Below are 24,964 nucleotides of genomic sequence, written 5' to 3' on the forward strand. Positions count from 1 at the left end.
TGTCCCACAACATCGTGCCAGAGCACAGAGGCAATGCTCATACCAAATAAAGAATGCCACATATCAAGAAGTATATCCTGCTATATATAAATACTACATTTTTGAGAGTTTCTTCCAGAGGTGCATTTCACAATTTACAGTGGCTACGCTTTCTATCACTTCTCTCAAGCCTTGCACTACTGCACTCTTCCAATCCAGTTCTCAACATGGAAAAATTTATTGCTGCTAACAAAAAGAAATCCATTGCGGGAAAACAGAAAAAGGAAAACATATGGCAAAGCCAAAAAATAGTAACTCAGATTTCTCCAAGCAGATCTTCATATTACCCCTGCAACTGGACACTGCTAAAATTGCGTGTTGCTTGTTTTGACACACTAACAAAAGTTAGACTGGGTGAGTGATTCAGCCACCTTCATATACAAAATTTGTTTATTTAAAAGCATTCATGTTAGATCACCTCTAAATATAATTCACCACTTGCTATATTTTTCCCATGACACAGTGTACCACGAAATCTACTGTAGTGCCACTAAAAGCCACCTCTACTGTTTTCTCAACTGTAGCAAAAAACCAGTCCCTCATATTCTAGAACTGGTTTTTTGAAAGTTTGTTGTGAAGGACAGTCTGGAGGCTCAGATAATTTTGCTTCCATATAATTTAAAAAATCATATTCAGTTCACTCTAATGATTATGAGTTAAAAAAATGACAACAGTAAAGCAAGAAACGTGAGACTCCTTTTGCACTATCTGATCTGTAAAGCTTACCAGACAGTGCTATGGTGTTAATAACCTTGAACCAAGAATAAGCAAAAAAATGCATATAATACTGTTTCTACTCCACAAAAGAGTTTGGCAAAATAAACACTTGAAGAAAAGTACAAAGATCAGTGTTTACAAAGCCATAGTGCTGTCTACTCTTTTATATGGATCTGAATCATGGGTCATCTACCGCCACCACCTGCGACTCTTAGAACACTTCCATCAACGCTGCCTCCGTACAATCCTAAACATCCACTGGTCAGATTATGTGACCAATACATCTGTTCTAGAGCAAGCAGCTGTCATAAGTATTGAGGCCATGTCGCTGAGAACACAGCTGCGCTGGGCAGGACACGTCTCAAGGATGAAGGATCACTGTCTCCCTAAGATCTTGCTTTATGGTGAACTTGCCACCGGCTGCTGCAAGAGAGGAGCCCCGAAGAAAAGATACAAGGACTCCCTGAAACAACATCTCAGCCTTGGCCATATTGATCAACATAACTGGTCTACTCTGGCCTCCAATTGGGAGGTCTGGAGACACAACATCTATAACGCTGCTGATGCTTTTTGAGAAAGCACACAAGATCACTCTCGAGGAGAAAAGACAACGCAGAAAGAATCATGTCTTGCAGAATTTACTACCTAAGGAGTCTTTCTACTGTGCCTTTTGCAGTCAGACATGTCTATCTTGTGTTGGCCTTTTTAGCCACCAGCGCGCTTGTAACAAACATGGGTAGAGCCCTTCCCAAATCTTCATTCACAAAGCCTAGCCATGATGATGACAATGAGGAGTTTGCTAAACTGCTCAAGTATTAATGAAACATTTGAACAGTACTGGGGATTATAAAACCAGTAACTGTGGCATGCATCATTATATTGTACAATCTGTGCTTACCTCTGCTTACCTCTTTACCTGTGAGGTAAAACTGGGTGTCACCTGACTATTCTAGCATTCACTGTAGCCAGCACACATGGGGCTGCATGTGTGTTCTGATAATGCTGAGAAGTGTCCACAGCCTAGATAAGACTGCAAATAATATTTGTATTAGATGCACACCAGATCACACGCAACGGGCAATTCAGTTGTGATGTTCAGCAGCATCAAATCCCCAGTGACCTTCATTGGAGTTTATCCAATGTCTTGCTGGAGATGCTAAGCACTTCTCAAGACCAGATGGCATAATCCTTCTCTTGCCAGCCCTAAATTGCAAGCCAAATGTGCAGTCCAAACATCACCTGTCATGCTCAGTGCTTCTCAGGTGTAAAAAGACCTGAAATCTACTCTGAGAGTAAGACAATGCAGAAATAATTGCATCATGCTCCACCGAGTAGGAAAGCTATAAAATGAACTCAAATTCTTCCTACCTGATTCTAAGCTACAGTAAATATATCAGCAATTAATAAAGAAGTCTTAAGCAAAACATACCAATATTTTTCAAGATTCTCAGATTTGATTATTTCAAGCCTGATCTAGGGGTATTATCTAAAAATTACTGTAGGAAAGCACAGGAGGAACTCCTGACGCATCAAAGGATTTATGCATGCACATGGGTCCCAGAACAGCCCTTATCCCTTCTCACGGAGCAGGCTAAGGCAAAGGGTGTGCAGCTCCTTGAATCTCCACTGCTACCACTGAACCTTCTCATCTGCACAAAACTGTACTGTACTCAATTATGGTTAGCTGCCTCCCAACTGTGACACATCTGCAGAGTTTTCAAATATCAGAGTAAACCTACCACCATCTTTACAGTCTTGAAAAGTTGATGAATATTGAACAACTTTTGGGTTGTACAAACTTGGCTCTGTCTGATACAGGGTGACAAGGACCAGGGAAATTAAAATTTGCCCTGTATTTTCCCTTCAATCAGTATGGCTGGGTAACTCACGGAGCTGAATGAACTCTGACACAAGATATATTTTCAAGTTTTCTGCCACTAGCTCTAATGTAGTAAAAACTAAATGGACACTATCCATTTTGGCAAATTGAAAATGCCTATTCTCCTAAAAAAAAAAAATTGTTTTTAAAATGTCTCCCTTATACTGCAACTCTTATCAGTGCAGTTTGCCAGCAACCAACTCAAGATACTGGCCTTGTCTGTCACTGGTACAAGTACATAGAATAATACAACACTTTATTCCTCCCACCACCCTTCAAGAGCAGGGGGAGTCTTATTTCTGTGTTCTGCTTCCTTGCAAAATTAAGGCACATATGAAAAAGCAAAAGATAATTGAAATACAAAGATGCACATCCTCCCTGTCCATGAAGCAAATACTAAGCATATCCCCACCAGCTCTAGTAATGCTCTCTTCATGTTAAAACTGGTGTATTTGAAAACACTGCTGAGGAAAAATACAAAATGAAAGCAATCTTTATTACTTCAATACAGGGAGAAAAATAGTTCTCATGGAGTCTTTTGCATGACTTCATATTGTAGAAGAGAAAAGAGGAGCTGCCCTCCAATATTTGTATTATTTCATTTGTATTTATTTAGGAGTTATTTCAGTTATCATTTTCAGATCCATTATTCATTTGCCAATTAAAAGAGAAAAAAATAAAAGGGAAAAAGATACACAACATTTGCACTTTATCTAGAGAAACTTTTTGCAATTTGAACAAAAACCACATTGCCAGAGCACATAATGGTAACTCTGTGGTATAACTAGGTAAAAGCATTCTTTGCAGTGCATAAATGAAGCAGCATATTTATGCTTTGATTACATTTGCTTCTGTCTTTTCCTTATTTGAAAAAAATCCCGAGCAATGGAAGATGAAAGATGCCTTTTCAAAGCTCTCACTATGGTCTGGTCAAATATCTGGCCAAACTCTGATACTTTGCTTCCTGTGATTACACATTCCTTCATCCACCAGGATATCATGAAATAGTGAAAGCAATTTATCTGAGGAGGAAGAGGTCTCCTGCCATTTGACCCTTTAAAAAGATGGAAGAGCTAGATATGCTTAGTTCCCCAGTGCTATCCAACTAGGCCTCATTGCGGATGGAGAAATCACAGTCGTCTTACACTTGGCTCCCTAATCCTGAAATGCAAAAGAAAATCGCAGAATACCATGAATATTTTGGAATGCAAGTGCAGGAATAAGGTATTTTATTCATAGTGATGCCAGTTAAACCTCTTCCTAGGGCTTCCTAAGTTTGTGTTTATTTGTCAACTCAGCTATTTGTCTGTTTTGAGAGAAGAGAGTCAGTCTTTTTGCCAGGGTTTGCACAACGCCTAGTCCAATGTACTGCCCCAGTCCTTATCTGAGACTGCCAGCATGACAGACAGCCTGTCAACATAGTTCAAACCATCACCACATAACAATAGCAATAATCACAGGCACAAACATGGATATGGCAATTATGAATTAAATACATATGAGATTTTGTCAAATGTAAAGAGTTTTCATTCTCACACCTAGTATCACATGTAGAGCTTTCCAGTCTTCTTAGAGTAATATCCCAGAAGAGATTGCAAACAGATTTTCATGAGAACAGAAAAGTGCAAGCAACCAGACTAAGTTCATTGTCTTGGTTACAAAAATGCATATCTATAACCAAAGTGTAATTACTATACCCAAAAACCCCAAAGTGTAGTTGCTATACCCAAAAAAAAAGGTTCATCTGAAAATGAGAAGTAATGAGAAGGAAAATAAGTATGATTCTGCATACAATGTGCGCCTCTACACTGCTTGCTGGAAATGTATACAGAAGCCAGTTTGCAAAGTTGTGGGCTGATCAAACATGTACGTTTGTGTTTATCCTCATTTCATACTAAAGATTTGTATGAAATGCACAGACAGCCCTCACAGTCCCTCACCTGGATTCACAGGGTAGGATGGCATCAAGCACACATATCTGTGTGTGTTTGTAGGCACACAGCAGAGAAAGGGGCTTCGAAGCTTGCCCTATGAGACTGTACACCTCTGACAATACCTCCAGTTATGGGGACGTCTCACAAAAAATCGGATTTTAGAGTTCATTTGAAAGGATGCTAAAATTTAAGATGAATCCAGGTAGAAAAAACTCTGAAATCAGCGCTTGGTCTAGAAGCCTGAGCAGTGAGCAGAAGATTTTCTATTAACAAGGGAAAGAATTACAGCTGTTGTGTCAGCAATCATCACTCCATTCTCTGGCTATAAGGAGGGGTCTTCTATTACACTTGGTCTCTTTGTTTGCTTGTATTTTCTTGGGAAAGTTCTATTCTAAAGCTAGCTTTTTGTAAATTGACTGAAAAATATTTTTCTCAATATAACATATGGGGAAGTTTCAAAGGTGTTTGGGAACTTAGATTATTGAAAACAGAGGATCAGTCTCTGCAGTGCTCTGAAGTTATGCCAGCGTGATCCTACCATAAATTAAATCTACATTTTGAGCAGCTCATGTAAAGAACATAGAATCATAGAATCTGCTGGGTTGGAAGGGACCTCAGAGATCATCAAGTCCAACCCTTGATCCACTACCGCTGTGGTTACTAGGCCATGGCACTAAGTGCCACATCCAGTCTCTTTAAAAATCTCCAGGGACGGAGAATCCACCACTTCCCTGGGCAGCCCATTCCAATGTCTAACCACCCTCTCTGTAAAGAAATTCTTTCTAATATCTAACCTAAACCTCCCCTGGCACAACTTGAGACCATGCCCTCTTGTCTTGCTGATAGTTGCCTGGGAAAAGAGACCAACCCCCACCTGGCTACAACCTCCTTTCAAGTAGTTGTATAGAGTATGCTCTAGAAAAAAAAAACTTCGGAGGCTAGAAGCTAAAATGGAAGGAAGATGTTTTAGGAGTTTGGACATCCCCATATCTACTTTTCTCTGGTACCACTCTGATCTCACATAAGCCTGCATTCAATACTTTTCCTGGTATTTCAACAATGCAAAGATGGAAATGAGGGAAGGAGAATATTGCAGCACTGGTTGGAGCAGCTTCACTGACTTCAAGAGGCTCATAAGACCTATGACTTGTGATCCATGTCTTGTCCTTATAAATGATAACACTTCTCCTGCTCAGGTTCTTAAGGGAAAAGCTTATTCTCAGCAAGGGAGGGGACTGTGGCTCTTAAGCTGACTTAAAACCTTAATGCAGAGGTTGACTTAAGACTATTATTTAAAGGTTCTCTTTGCTAGGAATGTGATAATCTCATTCTGAAAAGAAGCTTGACAGTCATCAGCTCATTATAAATATTTGATCACTGGGATGCATTTTTAACTAGCTACCATGAACAAATATCTGACTCTTCAGAATTTATCATAAATGTCAGTGAACCAGCAAATCACCTGCCACAGCAACCCTAATGGGGTTATGCAAGAATCAAGTCTTCATCCTACACTAATTAACATTTTTTTGCCGCTATCTGGAAAAAAGACACATAAAATAATATTGGATTAAGGCTGCAGATAGGGTAAAGACTGGAGAAACATTAAATATTGAAAAGGACACTCACTGGTACAAACCTTGGAGCAATCAAATATCTGTTTTAATATGTGTAAATATGAAATACACATGTAAGAACAAGGAGTAACAACTATGCTAAGACAACAGGAGAAGAGCTTAGAGAATAGAGAAGACCTCTTGAAAAGCCACATCTCTGAAAAAAACTACAGGGTCATAGACAGTAATCAGCTGAAATAATATCAAGGTGTAATTTTGTGACCAAAAGGTTTAATGCAGGATGTAGATGTCAAAACTGAGGTTCACTGTGCAATAATTAGAAATGGATATGCCTCTCCACAGAATCAAACCAGTCTCAGACAAGTGGAATGATTCACTTCAAAGTAGTGCCCACCTTCCTCCTTTGAGGGAGGTCAAATTCCCTACTTAGGTTAAATACTTAATTTTTAAATGGCTAAATGATATCAACTCTAGGCATGAAGATTTAAAAAAAAACAAAACAAAAAAACAAACAAACAAAAAAACCCACAAAAACCACAAACCAAATAAAAAAAAAAAAACACAACAAAACAAAACCACAAACAAACAAACAAAAAAACACCAAAGCATTGATTCTGTACTTTTGAATTTAGCGGAATAGTAAGAAAATATTTCCTGACTGGTAACTAGCAAATTCAGTTGAGAAGGGAGGTGCAAATTTTTACCTGTTCCTGAGACAGTTTAGGCAGAGCTGTGGTAGACTATTCTCAGCTGTCAATTTTTAATACAGACAAGAACCCTTTTCTGAAATGTAGGCATCAGTCTGAATAAATTTAATTGGGGTATTTTATGACCCATGTTATTCAGAAGACCTGACTAGTTGATCATATAATACAGTTCTGGCCTCGCAATTTCTGAACACATGAAGCCCAACCAAAATTTGGAAACTCAGCAACAATACTCCTAGAAGCACACCACAAAGAAAATGAAGCTCCTAGAAGCACATCACAAGGAAAATAAACCTTTAAGAGTATCTATGTGTACCAGCAAGGCAATGTTCCAGTTCAAAACTACTTCTGAGGCCCTGTTACTGGTGCTTCTAATTAATCATTTAATCAAAGATCTAAACTAGTAGCATCTGTAAATTTAAAATAATTCAGCCAAGTCTGTAATATAACAGGCTCTTGGTAATCAGGCCAGTTGGATGTCATCATCAGCCATGCTTTGCAGGGATGTGGAAGCCTCTCATCACACACAACACTGATGGCAAATACCTTCTAAGTGCACCTACTCGTCTGTGATGTAAGCAAAGGGCTTCATTGTTATCCTAACCTGGATTTATTTCTAAACTAGCCAAAGTGAATTAACACAATCATGTAACCAGGATGAGACAGAGCAAAACAGGCTTAACACCTGGAGGTCCCATTCTACACATCTCAATATATGCAGTTGTTAATACTAGCAATGGATAGGGAAAAATCACATAACATATCAAAACATCTCAGCAGAAACAAACACTTTGGAAAAGCATACCTGCACATCTGAAAGGTTAATCCACTGCCCTTTACTTCAAAATAAGAAATGCAGTGCTTGGAATGCTTACCTATGCCAGGGGGTTGCATTTCTTTATATCATGAACACTGCAGTAAGAGAAAAAAATCCAAAACATCAAAAGCCAGGTGTTCTTGTTCTTGGTTAGTATTGATTCCACGTGATTTCGAAGACCCACTGGGCTGATGCCAGAACCCAGCACACCCTATAGCTGGGCCTTCTCCCTGTCAAGTGACATACACTATAGAATATGGCTATAAATGTGTGCAAATGAGAGGGTCTAAAATATGAAGGAGTCTAAAAGAAGAGGGTCAAACGTGCCAATTTGCTCTCCAAAGTGTCACATACTTCCAGGGCAGTTCAGAGGTAAAGCACAACTAGCACACTTGTAGTTGATGTAGAATCAGCTGGCTGCCTTGAATAATCACACACAGTCTCTACTCCTGTCCAGCCCACCACAGAAGCCATTTGTTGGGCAGTATTCCCCTCCCCTGTACTGTGTACAATACATTCTTTGTTACATTTTGTTCTTCATACATCAATCCCCTTACTGCATGTGAGGTATCTGCCTGAAGGAAGGTTTAGTACTCTGCCCACAGACACACACATGTACAGATATATGGCACAGAACACAAGCAGATGCACAAACCACTGTGCCTATCAGTGCCTTAGAGAAAATGCCCTGCTTGATAGCATGTAGCTGCCTCTGACTTCCTGTTAACTCCTGTGTTTTGTCTGAGAAGAAGGTCAGCTTAGAAAAACCCTGGATTCTCCTGCTTGACAGAAGTAACCCACAAACCATTTCCTCTCTCCCTTTCCAGAATTGGCATTTTTATATGCTCTGCTGTAAAATGGGAAATCAGATTCTGCTTGTTGTTAATAAGTACACATCACAGAGTTGATAAAAAGCACAGAGCCATTGAAGCTGAAAAATCTAGTCCAGTCCCCCTGCTCAGTGCAGAGATAAGCAGGCTTCTCAGGGCTTATCCTGTACAGTCCTGAATTTCTCCAAGGATGGAGTCTCCTCTTCTATAGGCCGTGTTTGACCACGTTCATTAAAAAGTTTGTTCTTGTCTTGTCACTGAACACCACCGAAAAGTGTCCAAGTCCTTCTTTGTACCCTACTACCAGGCATTTCATAGAATCATATATCTAGGGCCTGCCCACAGGCCCTAGAGCCCCATTTCAGCTCAGCCCAGGAGGCTCCAGGTCCTGTTTGAGCTATGTGAGATGCAGTGAATGTGAGTCTGTGTCTTTAGCTCGCCACAGTTGTTCCTGTTGCCAGCCACAGACTCTGTTGATACACCTGTGGATTGGCTTTCTGGCTGCACCTCAGACCTGACTCATCACCTTGAACCTGGTTGACAATCTGGTCACCCTGATGGGGTGACGGTGAAACCAGGACTTGGCTGACAAAACCCCTGCCCCGCTGTCTGTGTTGTTCCCCAGAACTCCCCAAATCACAGAAGGAAGCCAGCCCTTGCTGGTCCCCAACATCTCCAGGCTGAGCAGTCTCAGCTCTCTCAGCACCCCTGGAATTTAACATATGCTCCAATTCCTTATCATCTTCACAGCCCTTTCTCCAGTATGTCCATATGGACCTCTTGAGATGAGAAGCCCAGCACTCCAGGAGTGGCATCGCCATTCCTGAACAGAGGGGAGAGATCACCTCCCTTAACCTACTGACCTCACCTCCCTTAACCTACTGACCTCATTCAGGTCAATAATGAAGATGCTAAACACAACTGGCTATACACTGACCCCTGAGGTCCTGCCAAAAGCCTGAATGTTCTAATAGGCCTTCACTACCCTGATGAGCTTCAGCAGGGGCTTACACCCACAGTCCTGCCCACGGCCCCAAGAGCTCCACCTGACTTCAGATCTGGGCCTTGCATCCCTGCATGAATTACATTGTAGCTGTATCCAGCTGTCATAGCTGTGGATGGCCATGGACCCTCTTGATCTTAACCCTCATCTGCAGCCTGACTTCCTGGTTTAACCTTGTATTTTCCCCTTGATTACTAGACCTGTGGATTAATATCTAAGTTTAACCTCAGAGCTCCCTGTCACCCCATGATCTGGATTCCCGGTTGATCCCAGCTGCCATCTCTAGGCTGGTTCTGATCACTTCGTTGGATACTGCTAAACCAGGCCCTGGCTGTGCTGCCCCTGCCCTATGCTCTGTGTTGTTGTGCTTGGCTTCTCTTCCCGGTTCTTAGAGCAGCTGGCATTTGCTGTTTCCTGACAGGTACACCACCAGGCACCAGACTCCAGATGGACTTTGCACTGCTGATTGCAACTGTTTGAACCTGGTAGTTCATCTGACAGTTTTCAGTCAACCTCATTGTCCAGTTATGTAGCCCATACCTTATCAGCTTATCTAGGAGAATGCTATGGAAGAGGTTCCCTACACCATTAGGGTGCATACATTTTCACTCATCTTCACATTGTAGCTGATATACCTGTAAAGGCCCTTCTTGTTGCCCTTTCACATCCCTTACCAGATTCCAATCCAGTGGGTTTTGGCTTTTCTAACCCCACTCCTCTATGTTCTGACAGTGTCTCTATATTTTTTTAGGATCACCTTCACTTGATTTCCTGTACACTAGGATGGACCATGGCTATCGTTGCAAACAATAGCCTCACCACACTGCATAATCTTTTTTTTAAAGTGCACTAGAAACAAACATAAGAGATGTTATAAAGCATTTGAAACAAAACATTAAGTGGGGAGGCGCCTTTTTTTTTTTTTATCCTGGAGAGGGCAGAGGAGAAGATGAATTTGAAAGAGAAGGACCAAGCCAAATCAAAAGCCCAGAGTATCATGCTACATTTTTTGCATTCTATGTGCCTCTAGGATGCTAGTTAACAAACAGTATCATCTCTCCTTCAGGAACTACTTACTAATCACATATAGCAGCACATAAAGAAGCCACCCATGCTTCACTTGGCTTTTCGGATTCTGTAAGTACTGGGCACTTTATGCCAGCCACCTAAGTTCTCAGAAGGATCATTCTAAAAAAAGTAACAAGGAATATACTGAATAGTAAATACAGCAATATCCATGGTAGTTTTCCTGTACATGTCTGTTTTCTATGTTCCGTTTGAGGTTTTGCCACTCTGTTTCACCTGTTTTTACACTGGAAACTGCACTGAGGTTACTCCCTGAGGGCCCATGACATGCTCCGGAACAGCCATCTGTACTATGACATGACAAGGTTCTCCTTCCTCACACTGACAGCTGAGTTCAGCCAAAATGCAGGGCAGTGCTTAACTCCACTGTGCTACATCCTGCTTACTCTCCTAAAGCCAGAACAAACTACCTATGGCTGTGAGGCTCTGCCAAACTTCTATCAGGAACACAGGAACCTAAAAGATGCATTGGGAAATTCCATGTGCAGAAAAATTGAAAAATCTACCAGGCTACAGAGTGTTCCGTTCTTTTTTTTAACTGTAGATTTCACTAGCAGCACTAGAGATTGTAAAGACTAAAAATTGTTTCATGTGGGGTTGCTGAAGAGCTCAATTCAAGACTGAGAAAGACAGCCCTGAAACCAGCAGTAACCACATGCACTAAAGAATAACAGAGCTGTGCTAACTTTCCTTTCAATCTGAAACATGCTCAGCTTTGATCTTTATCAACACATTGCAAACACTGTTATTTCAGGTGTTTCTTTGAAGGGACAGGTGCACTTAAGCAGGACTAAATACAGTGGTATAAGGGACAGAAAGCATGTATAACTATTATTCATCAAAGCCTTGGTGAGACTTCAGTAAGATGACGACATTTGGTGTACACTGATTCCATACAAAAGCATGTATCTAGACCTCTTGTTCAGCACCAAAAGATGTCTCTGTTCTCCCTCCATAAAACCTTCCAAGTGATAGAAAGAAATTTTACAAAGTCACATGGACTTCCTTTAAATCTAGAGAGTTCTGGCCTACCCCTACTCTCCCATTCATGTTTTTGTAGCAGTACAAAGAGGTTGAATTTGTCCTCTCTATCATGCAATCTCTTTCTTTAAGAAACTAAGGAAATCATACACAGTATGTCACAAAAAGATTCCAGAGACCTGGCAAAACTGGTTATAAATAAGATGTTAGTTAGAATTTGAAAAGCATAATATATTATTAAAAAAATGTAAGCAAAACAACAACAAAAGAACAAGTGTGGATTACGTACTATCTGTGGATACAACTGTGAAAGGTAATATGATAGCTATTAAAAAGCCAGCTAAACCAGGGAGTTCATTTTTAAGTTACCTGGCAACTTTTTCTTTCATTTGAGCAATCAAGTTGGTACCTGTATGTCTAAATTACATATATGGACACTTGAATGTCCATTTGAGTAAAACTATACTGAGACCGTGAAGTACAAAACCAAAAACTTGTCTTCTGTGACCAAGGACCATTACAGAGCCCTGTAAAACTGGATTTCCCCAAATTTCCTCCATTTGTTAATGTGGTATCATATTTTGACAATCTTAGTGAAGTCAGTAGCGAGATTACCTACTTCTTTCTCCTTTAGATCTCTAGAAAGTCATACCCTAAAGTCTGTAGCAAGAGAAATACTCTTTTACAACCTGCCCCAAGGTGAGTTCATGACCACAAACTATTTTCTCTGGTAACCAGTTACCACCTACGCCACAGTTACCACACTGCCCATTATTCCTACAGACAACTGGGAATGCCAGCTATATTGGCTTTGTCACTGCTGATGATTGCCCCTTGCCAAGTAATTCTCAGCAGTGGGAACTCATATGGTAGCAACAGACTGGACTTGCTGTTCTTCATCTCATTTGCCATCTCATCTGGCTCTATACCAAGTCAGAGAACCTTTGCCTAGTTTTTACACTAGTAAATTAAATGGTCAGGGACTGTTCTCAGGACCCGATGCCAACTGGCACTTCATAATTCAGTCTCCTTTCAGCTATGATGACAATACAGCTAAACTTCCCTACAGCTTCCTTTCAAACAAACAGAACCATATCCAAATTGTCAATCAGGAATAAGCTCTGACCCAGCCTAGACCCCAAATTATGCCCAAGCACTGAAGCAGTGGTAGCTGATCCAGGTCAAAACCATCTGAGGGATGTACAAGGAATCACTTGTCAGTGTGCAGACCCTTCTTTAGCCTGATTTACTTTATAAATATAGCTTTTGACTTATGGAAGCAATTATGTAGCAAAGAAAAACTTTGAGAAGCATGATCCAAGCAAAAAAAAAAGCCTCAGGTGCTCGAGATCATGATGTTGGGAATCCTGTCCTTTCTCTATAACATAGCTTCTATGTTTGGAAGCTCAGCTCTTATTCTATGATTCCATTCTAGTTAGGGGATTTTTTTGAAGATGGTCATTGTTTTTTTTTCCTTTAAAATACACCTTATTGCAAAGAGACTTTGATTTTATTGAAAGACTGTATATAATATCAATAACACCTTTGACAGATAACTTGCAAATCTAAGGCTGCTGATAACTATTACAGAAATGAAGGAAAACAAAGTAAGATTCTGACACAAGGAAGGAACTCCCATGTTCCCATGAAACCAGAATAGCACCATTACGCTTACAGGTTCAAAAGAAGAGATCAGACTTTATTTTTTGATGGCTAAATTAGTTTCTGTTTTAAACCTGTTCTAGATATACTCTTTTTCACTACAGCTGCCAGCTTTCATTATTACTTTCCAATTGGTCATCAATCCTGCCACTCCTTTTACACATCCTTGCAAATTTTCAGACAATTCAATAGGAATTCACAAAGCAGCACAGCAGCTTGAAGGACAGAAGAATACCACCTCCAGGCATCTTTACTCACAAATCTCTTCACAATAAGATATTTATGGAGCTTTATTCTTTGGAATCATTCACCATTTATTACATATGTTTTGGAGTATATTACTATTGACCATCAGGCTATTTAGTTTTAATTTTGAGTAACTCTCTTGAAGAAAATAGCTGATGTGAATTGCTGATGGCTGATATATAATTAAAATCTAATTTTATGAAGTTTAAGTGCAAACTGCTTCTAAAATGCACTTTTTCCCCTATTTATGGTACGACATTTTCAGAGAAGTACTACAACAGATTTTGTAACAGAGATTAATATTTTTCTCCATTATGATTCTTTTCGCATATTCAAAGAACTAAACCAATGCAAACTCTGCATATCTCACTCACACACTGTGAAATCACAGTGTGCTCTGAGCAAGTATGTCAGAATCAAACCCTTACAGATCATGAATAGCATCCCTGCAGAGTACTGCTTTTAAAAGGACAAAATATTTGGGCAGGATACCAAGGGTAACAGAATATCACACAAGCAAGTCTGAAAAGTAACCAGGGGTTATGCATCTACTGGAATGTGGTGCTCAAAAATCATTGAGCTAGCTGTGCTTAGAGATAGAGAACTTTTTTTTCTTTTTCCTGTACTAACTCAGGCAGACACTTATTTCTCATCTCTTTTTAAAAAACCCTTTCATTATCCTATTGTTCTCTTCACCAAAGCAGATTGAATTTTGGTGAGGCAACAAACCGAAATTCCAGATCATGGAAACTCTCTGCTTAACGGTACTATTAGTAAAAGTGTAGTTGATACACTTAGTGTTTGGGTACTCCAAAAGGCCCGGGAAGGAGCTGGACTGGTGAGAGCCCTACTAAACCCTCCCCTGCTGCCATCTGGTGCCAGGAGCAAGTAAATTACCGTAACTGTCCGAAGAGTACTGCTTACTGCTCTGAGCCTGTGAGGCTGAGCAGCTACATCAGCAGATGTACTAGCATCTCATCTCACTCTGCCTTGACCTTGCTCCCTTCATTACCAGCTGTTTAAAATGAGACTCTGAGGAAAAATGAAAATATGAGTTGCAATTATTATGTGCTTGGTAGACAGTATGATGGAGGAGACTCAAACTTTCCCTTTCAAAGCAGAACAACCAAATATCCATCTCCAGTGACTTGTATGCATGCAGCATGGGCAACAAACAGAAGCTAGAAGTCCACAAACATCTGCACAGTTATGACCTCACTGGAATCATAGAGACCTGTCAAGATAACTCACATGCCTGGAGTACCGCAACGGATTGATGAAAACTCTAAAGTTGAGGAAGAAGGGTTTTGCTCTACACAAAAGAGCAGTTCAATTGCATTTGGTGTTGTCTTGTAACAGGTGATGGGCCAACTGGGAGCTATGGGCACGAATCAGAGGACAGAGAAGCATGGTGGTATCATTTGGAGTATCTTCTACTGACCACCTGATGCATAAGAGAAAATAGATGAAGGATTTTTCAGACCACTAGAAGTCATGTGATTTTTGCAATGGATTGAAGATGATTTTTGCCATGGGTGATTAATGTCAGCTGTGGGAATTATTTGTTGCAAATAAAGAAGCATTGGTCAGGGGTTTGATGGCCAATGGTAGCACTGGCAGCCTACTATGAGACTGTAAGGTGGTGAAGTTTAAGGTCCTGAGAGAAGGGACTGAGACAAGTACCAGATGAGAAAGTTCTGAAAGCATCCAAAAATGTAGCACTGCTGTTGGATAGGGTTGCCTTGCCCATTGGAAATGCTGCAAACCACCAGTCACTATGAGACTTGTTTCCAGTTTCTTGCAACCTCACTACATTTTAGATGTTGCAGATTTTCCACGCCAAGCATCTGTCCTGGGATAAGTTATCAATACGGCTAATATCTTTTGGAAAATTTTAGCAAAAATATTCATATTTTTTTAAGATGAGAACATTCTTTTTTGCTCATAATAAATTATTCTAGCAACTATTCTTTTGAGAAGTTCCAATATGTCTGTGTTCCGGAACATTTTTGTGTTTATACATTTTTAATTGTATAAAATCATGACATAACCTTTCAGAAATCTTCCATTCCTATACATTACCAGCTAATTATTTGTTGGAACTTACCAGTTTAAGTTGCTGAAAATTCTATATTTATGAACTACCACACCCTCTCCCACCTCAGCTATCAATCTGCACATTTTCTCCAGCTGACAGATCATGTTCCAACTCCAGGCCAGAAGGCAAAACCTAACTAGTCCTGTGATTGCTGTTCCATGAGAGTCTAAATAAAGCTGAGTCTAGACATTAGAATCAGAAATCCTCCCTTCACTGCTCACAGTGATATAGCTGCTATCTCCTAGCACAGTGAGTGATCCTCCACAGCTCTCACTCCAGATGCAAAAATGAAGAGCTAAGGCTTGGAAATAAGGAAAGGAACAGAAGAAACTAAGGAAGCTGACAGATTTATATGAGGGGGTGGAAGAATCAGGGGAAAAGGACAAATCTTGCAGCAGAGAGAAGTTGTAACTAAGAAATGCGGATAATATATCTGGAGTAGAATAAGGGCTGAATGAACTGGAATATACTTGAAATCCAGAGAGAAGATTGGACACTCATGAGGAGTTGGAAGGATACAGGGAAGGAGGGAATGGTGGGGGAGAAGGACAAGACTAGGAGTTAAGAACCAGTAGACAGCAAAACAGCCACTACTACCACACATATGAAAAAAAAAAGAAAAGAAAAAACAGACACAAGATGAAGACTGAGTGAGAGAACCTGGAGAATTTGAGGCTTTGTGAGTTATAGATGAAAGACTTGAAATAAGCGGTTATGGTTAAATGACAGGAGAAGGGGCTTAGACAGACAGAAGAGATACTCAATTTTTATCAGAGACAAGCTGGGCAAGCTGGTATTGGTGATAAGAGGACTGGGGCAGGAACACTCCTTACTAGTTCTTACACAGCTTTCTGGTTTTGGGTTTTTGGTGTTTTGTTTGAGGGGTTTTTTTGGGGGGGAAGGGGAGAGTGGAATTTGGGTTTGTTTGTGGGGTTTTTTTACAGCAGTTTTTGTGGTGAAATTTCCAGCTACTCTCCTGATTTCTGTGCAGCCTGAACACTCAGAGAGGTGTAGAGAGCTAATCTGTGCTTAAATGGCAGGCAAAGGTTGCAAGAATAAGCAGAAGAGTGTAATTATTTTCCTGTGGTCCTGCAGCATGTTAGTATCTAAATCAGGAACAGAATTCAGATTCTTCCTCCCAGCTCCAGTGTCCAGTTCCCCAGACCATATTGCCTTCTTCCATTTCCATGCAGTGTACAAAGAGACAGACTGACAAGACAGGCACCACTCCAGCAAAACACAGACCCATGCAGGGAGGCATAAACTCCTCTGCCTGTAGTCTGAACTGAAGGGACAAAAGACATCTCTGGTTCACGTGCCATGTAGCCATGGTTATCACAAGTTCTATCTCTGACCAAATACTTATGCTAAGATGAAGAAAATGGTGGTTTGGCAACATCACCCTTAAGTGGCTGTAAGAACTGAGCTTGGAGCACTAGCAGAACAATCTATCTCTATCCAGAAAGATGTATGTCCCTGAAAAACACTGAGCTTCTTGCAATTACATGTCTGCATTGCAATGAGGATTTGTAAAGGCCAGGGTTCAGTACATCTGTCATATTTTCCCCCTACTTCATTTGTCTCGCAACAAGCCACCTAAAGCACAGCTAACTGGGAGTTTCCTACATAGCTATAGCAGACGAATGAACTCTTGGTTCGTACTGTGATACCAAAAGCTTTACAAGAGTTAGCTAGGCTTTGCCAAAAAGTTAACAACAAACTAATGAACATTAATTAATTAACAACACGTTGACTTCTTTTTATATAACTGAAAAATTACATCTAGCTATTGTTGGTTTCTCAGTAGGAGGAAGAGGAAATCAGCAGCAGTTGCTACAAATAAAACCAACACAGATTAAAAATCTCGTGTATCTGTGTGGACATATGCAGGAATAACATTAAATCAAATAGCTGCAGGTTGGGGGACTGAATGTAAAAGTAGCTGATAGAGAATGTATGCACTGCTGGAACACCTTCCAAATCCTGGATGCTTGCAAGCTTCTGCTGTCATCAACAACAATTTCTGATTTGTCGTGAAATTTACCATAAATACAAATAAAGCTCCAAATCAAGAGAGCCAACAGCAACTACCTCTCTATATTAATGGACAAATACATTCACATGTCTATATTCACACAAATGTTCACTGAAGGACTCTAGATTTGACTCTACACAAACACATCTGCTAGCATTTATCTTTTATACAAGTTTCCAGTGAAGTCTCCATGCTTTTTAAAACAACTGAGAATCCACACAGAGAGAACTTTGGCTTTCGTCCTGCCCTGGAGACTACCTAATAAAAAATTGTACTTCTGCTTCTTGCATTTTCTATTAAGTCTTATTTTAACTATTCTATGCTATCTCACACTGTTCATTATAAAAGAAGAACAAATTTCCCATGGCAGTCATGCATAAATAGATTTTAAGAAGAATAGAAATGTTTGTGTTTCTGCAATACATTTAATGACATAAAAGTACAGAAATCAGTCATTACATATTCTGAGCACTGTTACCTTGCTGTAAAACAAAAATGGCTCATTGTCTTTGGAGATTAACTTTGCCATTAATTATAACCTCAAAAAAGTGAAGATTGCAATCCAGACAAAAGATCTTCCATTCATTTCTATCTATGTTGAGTAGAACTTCCCTAGGTAGGAGGTTCCATTGATTATAATGACTGTATTGAAATAAGAAAGGGTTGTAAACCCACGAAATTAGAGGATATAATTCACAAGCAAACAGAAAATATTATGACTATCTGACAATGACATTTAAGATGCACAAAACCTTTGATTGCCACAGAAGAAGAAAACTTATTTGTCGCAGAAAAATTCCAATGCACTTCACGTGGCTTTGGGTTGTTTTCATAGTTGTTTCACATTAACATTTTCATAGCTTCTTCACAGATTCTAAATTTCAGTTCTGTAAGAATTAGTATTTTTTACCAGCATGCTTCCATGGTTCCCCCATGTCATGACATGTTTGCAAAGCGCATAATGATTTAGCTTTGCTTCAAATTTGCTTCTCTCTGACTTGTACCATCCTCCAACTTCCCCCATGCTGTGCTGAAAGTCCCAGCCTGAAAAGCAGCCTTCTCCTACTGAAACGGACTCTGCAATCTCTTTTGAAGTACATAAATGAAAACTCCTGCCTAATTATGATGACCCATATAATGGGTCATGGCAGTTCTCCCCAGTTCAGTATAAGGATGTATATTTCTGACTCTTTGTCCACTCCACCTCTACTATGGTATCAAGTCTTACTTCATTTTTTCATTCTGGCTCAGTGCCCCCATTCTGCGCCAGTGGGAATCATCCATCTGTTTCAGCTTCACAAAAACCACTATTGTGTAGCACAGCCCCTAGTTTAAACATGACACTCTCTCTTTTGGAGTCTCCACTATCCTTTCATTGATACCAACTGCAAAACAGAAAGGGTAAACACCTAAGCCAGAGAAAGAACTGGAAACAGTATGAGAGCAACAGAACCATAGTTCCACACAGTGGGCCAGAGGGAAGAATCAGGATAAGGAGAAAGTGACTAGTGATGACAGGGATAAAGAAGCCTATTTATTGGTTAATATCAAAGAACATGAGCTATTAAATTGCATTAAACTTCATTATAATCTGAGGATGTGTAAGAAGAAGCAAGGCAAAAGAAGCTTACAGCAGTACAACCTAGTAGAGCGCAAGAGGGTCCAAAGATGAGGATCTACAAGAAAGTAGAGTCTGAATGGACAAGAATAATGAAAAATTCTGAGCAAAATCAATCTTAAAGCACAAGCTGCAAGGATAATTGCAGAAAGATCATGCTCTCACAAAGAAAATGGTCCAGGAAACCAAGTTGGTTTTGATGGCAGAAACCAGAGTGAAAACAGAGGAAGAAAGTCTCAGGAAAATGAGAGGAAAGCTGAATAAGGCTCAGATTTCATGCCCTTTTAAATCTGCAATTATCTGGGATAGCAGCAGAAGGTGGAGCAAACCACCTGTTAATCATCTACTAACATGCTTGAAATTCGGTTCCTGTAAAGAAAACATATGAATATTTTTAATACTACATCACTTAAAGGCAGCACTTGCAGTTCCTAAAAATACCCTAACTTATCATGCAACTAAAAATTTCCTGTTGTTCTTAACAACTGAAATACATCTCTTTTGCTTCATAAAAGATCAAAGAAGACCCTGACATTCCTACTGGCCTATATTCCTAAAAGTGAAAATCTGTGGCATTCATTGATTTTTAAACATTGAACTGGAGAGCTGTTGCTAAAAGCTGTTCTGAGAATTCATTCTTAATCAACAGGTTCTCCTCTTACTGCCTGCTTTGTTATCTCTGTTGGCCTAGCTATTACTGCTGTAATGCAATTTTCTGCTTACTTAATGGCACGGTATCTTGCATTTATATAATGGTAAATTGAGTAATTTTGAAGATTAATTAGATACAATGTAAAACTGTGCTTAGATTGAAAGACCAGGTAGAGTCTCTCACTTCCAGATAACTCCAAAGAGCATGACTGAACAAGATGGGGAGGTGGATAGATCCCCAGTCTCGGTGCCTGCTAGGCCCTGTTAGGAATTAGCAAGGGAAAAACTATCGGTCTTTGTAAAAACATGTGGGGACCTTCAACTGTAAATATAGATGCCTTTTAACACACTTCAGCACTCTTCCTGCATGAATCTTTACATAGGTACAATGTATCAAAGCCTCTGAACTCTTGTTACCATCAGTGTCACATTTCCCTCCTTGTAGAGGAAAAACAAAGCCACAACTTGGTTTCTGTTTTGCCTAGAAAACATAGAATATTTTAGTTTGTATTTAGCTTCCCAATCACCACGTTGTACTTCAGCACTCTTTGCAACTTTCAACTTTTGCCTGCCATATTTTTTGACCCCAAAACAAGTTAGAGAAGAAAAACAGTTCAGTAATAAGAATTTGAGACCTTCAAATAATTGCTATAGAAGTAAATAGCAACACTAACCTCTTTCATTTTTTCCAGTTCATTCTGTAGTGCTTGTTTGGCAATTTCAACTTCTATAAGCTGCTGTCTTAATTTTTCATTTTCGTCTTCTGTTATAGTACGTTTTTCTTCCACGTTTTCTAACTCATGATGAAGTCTCACTGATACATCTTTTGCAACCTAAGTGAAATGGTATATCAAAAGAAAGGTTAAAAAATAAATTACTGCTGCAGTGCTTAGTGCCTAAGCAACCATTTAGAAGCTAATTCTGGATGTTTTGATGAAAGTGGTATGTAAGGACCCATGTAGACAAGTGCATTCACAGACAGAATTCTAAATTATTCCAAATTCAAGGCAATTCCTTCCAAAAGATGGTACATTGTTTCTATGGACTTCTCTGGAAATCACATTAGACACTAAACCTCAACTCCTTCTGAGGTTCTGTTACATCCACAGTTAAACAGGACCTTCAATATTCCTGGAGACAGTGCATCACCTATCTTCTCTGAACCACAGCTAGTTCATGTTTTTCAATGCACCAAAGCATATGCTCTTCAAATACTTGACATGCAACAGCATCAAAAAGCAGGGTCCATCTTCTCCAGGCCTTCCCTAACTGTGCTTTGTATAGAACCACAAATGGACACGTGTTTATTTCTACTCTGCTAGTTTCTCTCTCCTTCATGGACAATTAATCTAAATATTCACTACAATTAATTCATTTTAAGATTAAAATAAGAACAAACAATATTTTACTGACCTTGTGTTCACCCAAATGATGTCCAATATTTTCAATGGAAAAGAACACTAAGGGTTTTTTTTTAATGCATTTTCACAGGAATAGAGTTAAAAGGCATATGACAAGATCTGACTCCTCTTCTTCATAGAAAGTAATGAGAATCTTGCCCTCCAAGGCACTTGCACTGCATTTTGTAGAACCACCAGAAACTATAATCACACACCAAAAATATTTAAATATACACTAATCACTGTTATGGTGGTGATTTAGACACATAGACACATGATTTGAAAAGTCTAATTTTCTGCTTTTTTTAGAACATGGGAAAGCATAATTAATCCTACTTAGCATTAGCTAGGGGAGCTCAGTGAGCTATCCTTCATGGCTTTGACTAGAATGATCTTTGTGTTAGTATGTCAGAGACTTCTTTGACATGCTAAAACACTAAAGAAAAATAATAATTGTAAGCAAGCAGTCTAGAAGAATCAACCTAGAAGAATCCAACCAGAAAACAGTAGCAGTTAGTGACTCAGCCTCCCCTGACAAGAAACCCAGTGTGTGTGAATTACAGATACAACACCAACCTCCCCCACTGCACATGCACTCAAGACACATAATGCCCAACAGAGAGCATGAGTGGAGGGGAACTTCAATTATAGCCATACTCCAAAGAGACTACAGAATGAGCTGAGAATCACACCCCAGGGCTTTAGATTGATGTCTTTTCCTACACTTAGTGTTAAACTGCTCATCTGGTTGTCCAATCAAAGTAAACGGAAAATCATGGGGGATATTTTAAACAGCATCCTATCAGAATCTGTCTTCAGTCCATAGATACAGCCTGGATAGGTAAATAAAATTGAATTAAAATATCATTACTGGTAGCAAATGTTTTGACACAAAATGTGATGGAGTAGCTATTAATGCAGGGAAATCCTACAGACCATCCTAGGCTACATGGGAAATGGGACTCACTTATGCAAGATACATTTTAATACAGCTACATGCAAGACTATATCTATGAAGGATCAAGTTCTCTAATATATTGTCCATGCAAAAAGAAGAATGTTATTTTGGATAGTCATTCTTCAGAAGAGGAGTTGGGAACGCTACAGATACCTACACAGGAATTGTTATTATGGTTAGCCAGCACATAGAATTCTATTAGGCAACAATCTGGCATTCATCCCTACTCCAAAGCAGAACACATTCAGGATCCTTGGGAACACTCTGCAAAAACACTATTCCTTCCCAAAGAGTCAGTCATATAGTTATATAAAAACATGGGAAAAATGCTAATTAAAGTGAGCCCTTTATCCAGCTCAACCTAAGGCCTTAGCTGCTATCTCCTATATTGGCAGGCAAGAACCTCAGCAGAGGTATTCTCACCACTTCCCTGGCTCGCCTGCATGTGTATGACTTGCTAATACAAAGTAACATTGAGCCAACAAAGAAGCCAACTCTATAAGCTGGAATCACAATATTCACTCGGAACACAAAGGCTCACATTCAAATTCTGCCTGCAAAGGTGCATATCTCAACTAAGCACCTAAGCATCTTTCTGAGTGTGCAAAACATCCCTTGTTTTGAACAGAAATCCCCATGACAAAGGCATGTTTTCACTTCTGGTCAGGAACACTATTTTGTTAAGAGCAATGTGGGCAGTCGTATTTTTAGAACTGTCACAGCCACAACAGAAAACATGGTGTTTGATTATGCACAGAAAAGGAATATCAAATAGAAATTTTAATAAGAATGATGACAAGATGGAAAACTTTCAGAAAAGATGATCCAAACCAGGCCTGGGAATAACATACTCTAAATCCGCTATACCAATCAGAAAGAAGTTTAAAATTTACCTTACTCCAAATCATGTATTAAATTTGCATTATCAACTGCAGTTCACAGAATCCAATGCACCACAGGTAACTAGAATCCTGGGCAGAAGTGCAGCCAGTAAGCTCGCATTTGCTATACAGAGGTCTACACTTCCATGAGAAAAGGTGGGAGACCAGTCAACTGAAAAAATTTACAAGTCCTGGTTTAGCAGGCGCCTTTCAAAGTCTAGTGGATGGAAGCAGAAATTAAACTTGCAACTACCTCAAGAAAGCTTTTTTTTCCCCTGTAATTGGACCAATTTAGACTGGAGATGATGGCTATTTTACCAATGACAATCTTTAAACAAGGACTGAAACTTATCCTCAACAATGGGTTGTGGTTCATTCAGACTTTATGGATGAAATGCAGTTGATTACACATTGAAATCTGATGGGTTTTGTCTAAGGTTTCAGGTGGATGTGGAAAATCCTGGATTTGCTGAACGTAACAGCAGTTTTTTACTGACAGCAACAGTGTCAATGTTTCATGTTGTGACTCTGCAAGTATTCAATCCCTTGAAATCTTTTACTAAAGAGTAACAAAATCCCCTCAAAGTCAACGGAGCTATTCAGTGAGTTTGGTTTCATTTCGCAGTGGAAAGGTATGTTTTGCGTTCAGCATAAAGAGTCCAAAACTTTTAGTTCCTAAATTGCATTAGAATAATTTCTTGCACATTATCTTCACAAAAAACGGTTGGACTAAAGCTGAAAATAGCCTATCTCCATACTGGAAGGGCTTCTATTACCAAGGATAGCTCGGCCATTGCTATTCTATGAGGTGCACTGTGTGCACAGTGAAATGGATGGAAATGCCTGACTCATGAGGACTGAGAGCACAGTTTTGTCTCCGTCTGAGGCGCTCCCTCCCTTCGACACCTGCTCACGTCTGTACCTTGAGGTCCTGCTCCATGCTGCGTATGAGCTCGTTGTCAATCTCGCCGGTCTGGGCATAGCGAAGCCTCTTGCGCTCAGCCTTGCGCAGCCGGTACTGAAGGATCCGGCAGTTCTTGTTGGCTCGCTCCAGTTCGTGGCGCATTTCTTGAAGCTGACAAGCATCCTCCTCAAAGAAACTGTCCCTCATCTCGTCCATCTCTGTTCTCAGCTCATCTATCTCATTCTGGTACCAGGGCGAGAAAGGGACGGGGACGCAACAGGTGGGTCAAAAGCACAAATGTCAGCACGTACAAGAGAAGGAAGCCAACACAGAGCTCCGCCCCGCAGGGACCGCAGGTAAATACAACCGAGCTCATTAAAAGCACCGCAACGAAGCAGGGAAGCGACAGTGCCCACATCCCCCACAACAGAGCCATCTTAACGCTGCCTCCAGCGTTCCTGCCGGGGGAGAAGGCGGCCGGGAAAGCCCCTCCCGGCGCGGGGGTGGGGAGGTGGCCTGACCCCCGCCCGGCCCCGGTTCTCCCCCACCCCCGCCACCGCCCCGGCCACTCACCTTGAGGCTCTCGTTCTCCTCCCGCAGCTTCTCCATCTCTTCCTGCATCTCCTCCTGCAGCTGCGGGCTCAGGGCGCCTTCGGGGCCGCCGCTCCTGCCGTCGCCTCCCGCCTCACCCTGTCGCAGCCCCTCCGCCCCGGCCGCCGCCATGGCAGCGGGCGAGGAGGCGGAGGCGGCCGGGGGAGGCTCGGCTGGGGCGGCGGCCGCGGAGGCGGCGGAGGAAGCACTGCCGCTGCTGCTGCTGTGATTGCTGACCTTGGTTTGCATCTGGGCGGCCGCCGCCAGCCCTTTCCTGAGGTGGAACTGGATGAGCTCACTTTGCAGGCATCCCTCCTTCCAGTACCCGCCGCCGCCCGCCGCCGCACCGC

The 24,964-nt window shown here is 40.6% G+C and overlaps 1 protein-coding gene across 9 annotated transcripts in view; it reads right to left on the minus strand.

The window, feature by feature from the left end:
* Nucleotides 1-24,720, minus strand: part of LOC108504119 (protein SOGA3-like) — a 55,647-nt gene extending 30,927 nt beyond the window's left edge. For all 9 annotated transcript variants that reach the window (XR_001877018.1, XR_001877017.1, XR_001877026.1 and 6 more), the window contains exons 1-3: nucleotides 24,597-24,720; nucleotides 24,042-24,266; nucleotides 20,555-20,713 (exon numbers count right to left, since the gene is read on the minus strand). Coding sequence is in view for 3 of the 9 variants with exons in the window: in XM_017828820.1 (XP_017684309.1) it covers nucleotides 20,555-20,713; nucleotides 24,042-24,266; nucleotides 24,597-24,644 (432 nt within the window). In the remaining 6 variants the exon portion in view is untranslated. The remainder of the gene's footprint in view (nucleotides 1-20,554; nucleotides 20,714-24,041; nucleotides 24,267-24,596) is intronic.
* Nucleotides 24,721-24,964: the final 244 nt, after the last annotated feature.

Source organism: Lepidothrix coronata, unplaced genomic scaffold (assembly GCF_001604755.1).
Source record: "Lepidothrix coronata isolate B3197 unplaced genomic scaffold, Lepidothrix_coronata-1.0 Scaffold5, whole genome shotgun sequence".
In the NCBI taxonomy this organism is placed as follows: Eukaryota; Metazoa; Chordata; class Aves; order Passeriformes; family Pipridae; genus Lepidothrix; species Lepidothrix coronata.